Source organism: Juglans microcarpa x Juglans regia, chromosome 7S (genome assembly GCF_004785595.1).
Source record: "Juglans microcarpa x Juglans regia isolate MS1-56 chromosome 7S, Jm3101_v1.0, whole genome shotgun sequence".
NCBI classification, from domain to species: domain Eukaryota; kingdom Viridiplantae; phylum Streptophyta; class Magnoliopsida; order Fagales; family Juglandaceae; genus Juglans; species Juglans microcarpa x Juglans regia.
Genome location: NC_054607.1, coordinates 11,826,328 through 11,836,674, shown reverse-complemented (window position 1 = coordinate 11,836,674; position 10,347 = coordinate 11,826,328). Strand labels below are relative to the sequence as shown.

Genomic DNA, 10,347 nt, shown 5'->3' with positions numbered 1-10,347 from the left:
TTGAGGCTATTAAGAATGCAAGATCAAAGGTGAATAAATGGATGGCAAGGGGGGAAATCATGTGGAGACAAAGGTCGAGAGTGTAATGGCTAATTGAAGGGGATAAAAATACTAGGTTCTTTCATCATAAGGCATCACAAAGAAAAGCAAAAAATATGATCAAGGAAGTGAGGGATTCAAATGGAAGCTGGCATGTGGATGAAGTAAGAGATGAAGTAATCATTAAATACTTTCGAGATCTGTTCACAGCTTCGACAGAAAGTGGCAGTGTTGATTTTTTGGAGAATCTAGTTGGAAGGGTTACTACTGATATGAAATAGAAACTTGATATGCCTTTTGTTGCAGCAGAAGTGCATGTGGCTTTGAAGGAAATGAATCCCAGAAAGGCCCCTGGTCCTGATGGTATGACCCCTCCATTTTATCAAAAGTTTTGGCATATTGTGGGAAGAGATGTGACCTGTGCTGTCTTACATGTTCTAAATACTGGTAACTTCCCCCCATGTTGAACCATACTTATGTCACTTTGATTCCCAAGAAGAATAAGGCTAAACTAGTGTATGATTTTAGACCCCTAAGCCTCTTTAATGTCATTTATAAGTTGGTGTCAAAAGTGATTGCAAACAGACTAAAAAAGATTTTACCAAACATGATCTCACATTCACAGTGTGCTTTTGTACCAAGAAGATTAATCTCGGATAATGTCCTAGTAGCTTATGAGCTAGTCCATTTCATTCGAAGGAAGAGGCAAGGAAAGAAGGGTTTCGTGTCTATTAAACTAGATATGAGCAAAGCATATGATTGAATAGAGTGGAGGTTCCTTGAAATAGTAATGCAGAAAATGGGTTTTGGTGCTAAGTGGGTGGAGCTGGTTATGACTTGTGTGAGGACAGGTTCATTCTCCATTTTGGTAAATGGGGATCCAAAAGGTCCTGTTTATCCCACTAGAGGAGTAAGCCAAGGGGATCCTATCTCCCCTTACTTATTTCTATTGGGCACTGAGGGACTTATTTCTTTGCTACAACAAGCTGAGATGAATGGAGTAGTAGAGGGGATTTGGATATGTAGGAATGCTCCTATTGTAAATCACTTAATGTTTGCAGATGATAGTGTCTTGTTTTGCAGGGCCAATTTACAAACAAACTTGAATATAATGCAGCTACTAGAGATCTATGAAAAGGCCTCTAGGCAGAAGGTGAACAAGGACAAGACTGCAATGGTTTTTAGCAAGAATGTCATAGCTACTCAACAGTCACAGATCATGTAGTTGTGGGGAGTGATGCAATGCCAAAATTTTGATAAGTATTTGGGGCTCCCTTCTATGGTGGGCAGAGGAAAACATCAAGCTTTCTCTCAGCTTAAAAACAAGGTTTGGCAGAAGCTTTAAAGGTGGGAGGAGAAGATCCTGTCTCAAGGAGGGAAAGAGGTGCTTATCAAGGCTATGGCCATGTCGATCCCAACATACACAATGAGTTGTTTTAAACTTCCTATCTCTTTATGTTATGAATTGGAAAGTTTAATTGCCAAGTTCTGGTGGGGGCAGAAGGGAGAGGAGAATAAAATAAGGTGGGTGAGTTGGAGAAAGATGTGTGAATCAAAAGCTAATGGTGGGATGGGGTTTAAAGATAAGACTTTCAATCTAGCACTCTTAGCTAAGTAGGGTTGGAGAATTCTTAAAGAAGAGGATTCACTGCTACACAGGATGTTCAAAGCAAAGTATTTCCCCTCATCTGATTTTAAAGAATCTAAGTTAGGTGCAGCCCCTTCTTATGTATGGAAAGGTATTTGGGAAGCAAAAAGTTGGCTATTAAAGGGCTGCAGATGGAGGATAGGAGATGGAAAGGCTATTAATATATGGTCTGACTATTAGATGCCTAAACACAGACTAATCCCACTTTCAGGCTCTATAACTCAGACACAACTAAACTGGACAGTCGCAGATTTGATTGATGAGCACACAAGATGGTAGGATGTGGAGAAGATTAGAAGATTTTTACCTCAAAGTGAAGCCCACGAGGTCTTGAATATTTTGTTACTTGCTGATAGCTAACCTAACAGTTTGGTATGGGAGCATGAGTCTAATGGTCAGTATAGTGTAAAGCGTGCTTACATGTTGTTCATGTCTATGTGTGAAGATGGGCAGGTGGGTGAGGTTTCATATAGGGAAGAGCAAAGGAAATGGTGGTGGAAGATGTTAAATGCAAATGGTGCAAGGTGGAAGAAGAGGATATTAATCATGCTCTTCTATACTGCTCAAGTTTCAAAGAAGTTCTAGAGGTACATCTCAGTTTTTTGCAAGATTTTCAAGCTCATCTTGATGTTTTGCAAATCTTGGCTCACTTGGTCAGAAGGAATAAACAAGGAGAAATTGAGAAACTGTTCCTTTGTGCTTGGGGACTATGGTATAGAAGAAATCAATTTCTCTATGAGGAGAAAAACTTAAAACCAGCAGAAGTCTTGGATAATGCTTTGTCAGGTTATAGTGAATATCAATCTGCATTAGAGAATCAACAGCAAGGATGCAAACCTCATTGTGGTTGGCAACTCCCACCTACAGGAGTAATGAAGTTAAATACAGATGGTGCTATTTTCCATGACTTTTGTAGATCAGGTGCAGGCATGGTTCTTTGAGATGAGGGTGGCAAGGCTGTCTTCATAGCAAGCAAACCAGAAGCTGAGATTGATGATCTTATGGAGATTGAACTATTGGCGGTGCTGAGGGGTCTTCAGATTTGTCTCCCGTTGGGTATTATTGATCTTTCAAATTGAATGTGATGCCATGTTGATAGTTCAAGAACTAAGCAGAGAGGAGGTTTCTACGTCTATATGGGGAAATTTGATTCATGAGATAAGGAGGTTGATTATTAGATTTCCAAAAGTTTCAATACATCATAAAGGTCGTTTGGCCAATTCTGTAGCCCATAGTTTGGCAAGATATTCTTGGCATTTAGATGATCTAGTGATTTGGTGGGACTCTTTTCCAGAGTTTGTTTCCCAAGTCATTTGGCATGATGCAATGATGTAATTCCTTTTCTGAAGAATAAAGCAGTTTCAGCATTGTTTATCAAAAAAAAAAAAAACCTTCGTGGACTTGCAGTCAGAACATTAATTAGAAGTCCTTCATCGCTACCAACCTTCTTCACGTGGAGCATATAGAAGGTTGACATTCACGTTCAAACTTTCCTTATAAAATGCTCACCACGCAGGAGCTTATTTTCACATTTATTGAACACTTTTCCAAAACAATATTATATACAAAGCTGAATATGCACAACTCTTCCTTCCTAGCACCCATTACTAAGATCAGGTACGCAATGGAAACGAACCTTGGAGTTTTTTAAGATGATGAAGACTTTCATACCATCTTTCGTTCTTTGTTTCTCTATCTATCTTTGTAATGCCCTGTATCCAGATGGGTCGGATAATTACTACCTGTCACTTTTAAACCTGTCTCTCAACACATCTAAAATCTCCAAAGATTTCGTAAACAGTTAAAAAAATCTCATATTTTCCAAATAGATACAATATAAACTCCACAAAGTCATTACTACAAAAATAACATAAACCAAGGGTCCATAATCTCCCAATAGTCTCAACATAATAAATTGATAAATCTTTAGGTCCTACTAAACTAAATACATAAATATATCTAAAAGACATCAGAATTCCTTCTTTTAACAGTAATACCCTAAGGTACTCGACACCCTCTCCTCAGCTTAGCCATGCTCACATTTTCTATTCATGGTCCTCAGCTTGACCCTCCACATCATCTAAAAAATATTTTAAAGATAAGTGGGTGAGTTATCAACAACTTAGTAAGTAAATCACATATACCAGTGTCTACAACATGAGCCATTTCAAGAGTTCAGAATGCAGAATACAAAAACATTTCATTTTCATATGCATATCTCAAAACATATAAACAATATATTAGAGCGACATTTCAATTTTTTTCATATTTCATAAAGACTATTGTTCATATAAAAAGCAGATTTGACATAACATAACTGAACATCAACTTCTTATCTTATCATATCATATCATAACGTATCATATCACATCACTATATCATATCATATACCATGTTTAACTCCCGTGGTAGGGTTGTGTTGTTGTTGGTGGTCAAAACAGGCAGTATCATACTGTGAAACTTTCCTTTATTCATTCCAGAACCCCGTGTGTGTACACAGGAAAGAACACATAAAATACCACTTTGTTTCCAAAGTGAGTGCACTCATATCATATCATATCATGTTGGCACCAACCATATCACATGAAACAGTATCATCATATCAGAACCAGAATTAGAATAAGATTAAAAGCAGACAAGTCATGCCAAAGGCTTTTCATATGCATATCATATCAAACCACGTGCTGAACATATTCATATAATTTTCATATGATAAAAAACAGATCCAAAACATTTTCATACTATAACACCCTGCTCCTTCCTTCTGACGCAAGCAAGTTTTGAGGACGAAAATTATGTAACACTCTGCCTTTCTCTCCAGCGACTACGAGTCCCGTTATGCGTACCGAATCTCGATGACGTATTTTAAAGATATTATGTGAACTCTAAAAGTACACCTAGTGTTTCAAATGCACTGAAAATATTAGTATGGGGTATATCCAGTGTTATTGAACTAAGCTTGATTTTAAATAAGACAATTTTAATGTTTTTGAAGAGCTCCAAAAATATTATAATTGTCGGAAATCATTTTAATATTATTATTAAAATGATTGCAATTATTTAAATTATGTGATTTATTATGTTTAAAACTCTAATTAATTAAATGATTTTATTTTCTTAAATATATTAAATAGGGCTTCATGATTTTATTAATGATGAAGGAATATGATTTTATAAACTAAAGTTTAGTTTAAATAATAGTCTATCCTAATTCCTCTCAATGCTTTTAATTAAGTTAATGTTTATACATTTTCAAATTAGTGTTTTAATCCTCATCAGTTAGATCATTTTAAAGATCCCAAGATAAAGGGATCAGGATTAAAACCCAACCCTCTCTCTTTCCCCTCACTTTTCCCTTCCCTCTCACTCTCCTCCTTCTCCCTTTTGTCGCGCGCTGTACGCCCCTTCTCCCTAGCCGATTCTTCCTTTGCCCAGCCCGGTGCTACTGTGTGCCGCTTGGTCTCACCTCCACCACCAATGAACCCAACCTTCATCTCGCAGCCACCTTCCCCGTCGCATGCACGCAGCAACCCAAGCACGGTTTCACTGTGCACAGCCCCTTTCCACCACCAAACATGGCATCCACGGCCACCAAGCACCGCCACGAGCCCCCTGAGCCTTGCCCCTTCCTCCTCCCCTTCACTCGAAGTCCATAGCCCTTCCTCAGCCGCACGAAACTTCTCCCTCATGCACGGGTTCTCCCCTTTCCACAACGTGCGTCGCCACCCATAACGGCCAGCCACCGTCTCGAGCTTCCTCTGGCCACCATCAGCTGACCCCAACTACTCATAGCCCCGATGTACCCCTCATGCATGCCCACTCTCTCATGGGCTCTCCCTCATGTGCGGCTTAGATCTGTCACTGTAAAGCCACCATGGTGCCACCCAGACACCACTATCACCTCGTCGAGGTCCTTCCAAGCCCCTCCATGCTCAGCCCCTTCCAGAACCACCACCTTATGTGGTGGACAGCCACTGTACGTGGCTAATCGCCACTGTACGCTACTAGATATGCCATGTTACGCCCCCTCACCGCCACCACGAGGCCACCATGAGTCCTTCTAAGACCACACTTAGCTATCCAAACGCCCAAACAGCCATTGTATGTGGGTTAGCCGCTACGTACGACCCTTCTGATGTTCTCAACTGTGACGATCAGCGAGCAACACATGGGTTATGTCGTCGATGGTATAACCCTCTATCTCTCGTTATTTGGATTGGTTAGGTTGTGGACTGTGTTGTTAGTATTGTGGAGTACGCTGTGTAGTATGGAGATGTGATGTGTTGTGTATGTGAAGTGTTGGGTGTATCTGTGTAGTATGCTATGTTGTGTTCTGGACTGTGTTGTAATGGTGGTGTGGTGTCATGTGGATTGGGAAGAGAATGTGTACTCTCGTGGCGTAGTGTGGGATAAGGAGAGTATATGTAAAACATACCCTCCTAGTGTAATGTGGAATGGGAAGAATACATGCGGAGTGTACTCTGTATGGCGTAGCGTGTGTGAATGGAGGATGTGCACTATGGCGGGCATGCCGTAGTGGTGATGTGTCATAATGTGTGAATGGAGTACATGCGGAGTGTACTCTATGAGACGCAGCGATACACCATATGGCGTGAGGGACCATACTTGTGATGAGTTAGGAGTTGGCATAGAAATGACGTAGCGAGATGTCAGGTGACGTGACACGATCACAGTGTAGTTTGGGAGTAGTCTCAAGCTATATGATATGACGTAAGACGTAGTTGTGAATGGAGTCTTATCGTGTTAAATGTTGGGATGATCTATTAAAAGGGACGGATAGCGTGAAGAGTCATGCTAGCCAGGTTAAGAGAAGGTTGGTATCGAAGTATGATGCTTATCCCTACAAGCATGTGATCAACGTATTATGTGTTGGTCTTAGGTGATAAAGGGGTAAGGTACATGTGTCTCACCAAATTACACATGTGTTGGACGGATTCTTCATATGTAATGGGTAATCTGTCCTAAGCATGGTTACATGGTGCTTAGAGTCGTGTGACGTGTATGGATGAGAATGAGAATTTAGTGTGAGCTAAGGTGCATGAAGACAGTGATGGGTGTGTTGTCTAGGATTGGAATGCGTTATTCCATCGATCGGAATCATGCATCAATATGTGGTCAACAGAAAGAGTAAGACGAAAGTCTTAGTGTCTTAATCCTAAAGTGAATTATGGGTTTACCTTAGGGGATGAGCACTCGAAGTAGAACGTCGAGTTTGGACGAGATAGTGACCTTGAATGAACCCCAAAGGTTTTAGCATAGTAAAGGGCACGTAAGAGCACGTGATAGAAAGAGAGTGTTCCAAGTAAAGTGTAGTTCTATTTCTAATTTAAGTTGCTTATGCATTAGATAACGAATGATGTCAAGGTTATGTGTATGCATGTAGGTTGCCATTTGACATGCACATAAATGGACTGCATGATATGAAAATAGCATAGAGAACAGGTGGTATTGCGTTCATACTCTTCTAGAGTTTTTTAAAATATATGAAAATGAGAACGAAACGTTTTTCCTTTACAATGCTTTACGAAACGAAAGGAAACAATGTTTTATGAAAAACATGTTGAGTGTTTAAATGTATACGTATGTCATGGCCCTCCTTAGCAGCCCCTTTTTACGCAGCAAAAGTATTAATTGTACGCATGTGAATGGATGACTATACGTTGTATCTATTGTCTGTATTTTTCTACGGAAAGAAATGTTGAGGCTGATGCCTGATGCTTTGAACAACGTGAAGAAAGTATGTTGTTTTAAAAGGTCCCTATGAACTGATGCTTTAAATGATGCCATAAAAGATGATGTTTAAGCCCATGCTTTTAACAAAAGTTTTCCATGAACAAACCGTTAAATGAAAGATAAAGCTGAAATGAACTGAAAGGACTGAACTGAAAGAAATGACTGAATGTTTAATGTATGAAAATATGTAACGGCTTCATGAATGAATGAAAAGGATACCGAATGAATGGACAGATTGTAATGCCGAGTAAGTAGTACTGGTAGTGCACCCAGTGCTGCCCCCTGACTGAAAAGGGGTTTCCCAACCCATGACCACGAGCGGAGTCCTGGTCCAAAGGAAGACTGCTAACCCCAACACACGGGGTGTAACTGTAACGCCCGTCTTTGTGGTGGGTCTTTTTATAAAATATTTTGAGAAAGGACAACGAGAATTACTGTCCGATTTAAAACTTTTTGCTTTCTTACCAAGGTGCAAGACTCTACGTTTATAAAATAAAGCGTGCTTTTACAATAAAAGAGGTTTACAGTGGAAAACATCAATTTTAATAATAAAAGGCCTCTCTTACATTTAAATGCTCTTGCCTAGACTTCCGTGCTCTTCCCCATGGGCCGTGTCCGTTCTGACGCGTACTTCATTTCCTTCCCTGTGAGGGGGGAGGGACATGCAGAAAAACTAAAATGAGTCAAAGACTCGTAAGCATTACTTCATGCAGTTGAAATATAATAACATAGGTTTTCATTCATGCATTCATCATTCGTACATACTATACATACATGCATGCGTACATACGTGCGTTCATTTGAAAACGTCACTGGACGAAATTTTTCCTTTCTTTTCTTAAAACGTGTCCCCCGTCAGTGCCTTCATTTCTGCAAGAGTGTAGTGCCTTCATTTCTTAAAGTGTATTCGTGCATGCGTACATACATACATACATACATTCTTTCTTTTCACTTTCATAGGCTAGAGCACACTGTTACGCCCAGCGTACTAGGGTTAGCGGCCTTATAGCCAATGGATTCGATCATGGACACGGGTTGGAACCCCATTCCATTAGGGTGTAGCACTGGGTGCACTACTAGTACTACTACCCTACATTGCAATCTGCCCATTCATTCATTGGGTAGTCCTTTTTATTCATTCATGTGGCCGTTACGTATCTTCATACATTTCATGCTTTAATTTCATTCTTTCGTTCATTCATGTCAACCCTAAAGAGCAGGAGCTTTCATTCACTTATTTCTTTCATTTAACATGAGAAAAACATTTATTTTCATGAGAAAACATCATTTCGTGAGCATGGACTTGAACGTCCTCTTTCATGACATCCACAAGCATCTCCTCGTGGCATTCATAAAAGTATCAGTTCGTAGCGTCCATAAAACATAAAGCACGGGCTCAAACTTCGCCTTTCACGGCATCCGTAAGTATCACCTTGAACGTCGGCCTTCGCGGCGTCCACGAGCATCACCTCACGGCGCTCGCGACAGTGTCGGTCTGTGGGATCCACAAAGGCGTTGGCTCAAGCTCGTCTTTCGTGCATTTACATCAGTTCCTTTTCTTTGAAAATACATACAATAGATACATCTTATAGTCATCCATTCGCATGCGTACAATTAATAACTTTGGGTGCGTAAAAAGGGGCTTCCATGGAAGGGTCGTACGTACATATACATTTGAAAGCATGGCATCTTCTTTCGTAAGCATTTTCTTTTCTAGAAAACTCTAGAAGGGCATGAACGTAATACTTACTTGGACTCCATGCTACTTTCATACCATGCAGTCCATTCATGCTTGTGTCAGCTGGCAACCTACATGCATACATAACCTTAACGTCATTCTCTATCTAATGCATAAGCAACTTAAACTATAAATAGAACTACGCTATACTTGGAACACTCTCCTTCTATCTCATGCACTTACGTGCCCTTTACTATGTCAAAACCTTCGGGTACCACTTACGATCACCACATCTTCCAACTCAACGTCTTGTCATGAGTGCTCATCCACTAAAGTGAACCCATAATTCACCTTAGGATTAAGACACTAAGACATTCGTCTTATTCTCCTTATTGAACTCGTCTTGATGCATGACTCAAACCAACTAAGTCACGCATCCTAATCCGAGACAAGACACCCGTCACTACTTCCATGCACCTTAGCCCATACTAATCATCATTCCCATCCATACGAGCCACACGGCTCTAAGCCAACTTTGACGCTTAAGCACTATGTAACTGTACTGTGGACAGCTTACCCATTACATATGGTGAATCCGTCTAGTACACGTGTCTCACCAGATTATGCATGTACCTTACCCCTTTATCACCTAAGATCAACATATAACATGTTGATCACCTGCTCGTAGGAATGAGGGCCATATTCTGATACCAACATTCTCTTGACCCGGCTAGCATGACTCTTCATGCTATCTGTCCCTTCTTACAGTTCATCCAACACTTAATGCGACAAGGCTCCATTCACAACTACACCTTGCGTCACGTCACATAGCTCGAGACTACTCTCAAGCTACACCGTGACCTTGTCACGTCACCTGACATCCCGCTATATCATTTCTTACATCAACCCTTAACTCATCACGAGTACGGTTCCTCACGTACTCTCGTAACATCGTGACATCTCGTCACGTTCTCGTTACGCCATTTCCACACTAACTCTTCACCCATCATAATCATGACTGTTAGTAACCATGTCACTTCGTGACGTTGCCCAGTCATGCTTCCGCTGCGTACTCTTATACTTATTCTGCTACTACACCCATACTTCCAGCCGTAAGTCAATTATAGTGACATTTGTCACCTCAGACTACAGGCCGCGCCATAACTACTTCAGGACATTGTTTCACAATTCTCGACACTATTCACCATGTTCTACGCCCATCAACTGT

General features: G+C 40.5%; 1 protein-coding gene across 1 annotated transcript; it reads left to right on the top strand.

Annotated features, from left to right (window-relative positions):
- The first annotated feature begins 2,175 nt into the window (after positions 1 to 2,175).
- On the top strand, positions 2,176 to 2,628 carry LOC121240823. Its single transcript, XM_041138351.1, has one exon. The coding sequence runs from the start codon at positions 2,176 to 2,178 to the stop codon at positions 2,626 to 2,628; it is 453 nt and encodes a 150-aa protein (XP_040994285.1).
- The last annotated feature ends 7,719 nt before the right edge of the window (positions 2,629 to 10,347 follow it).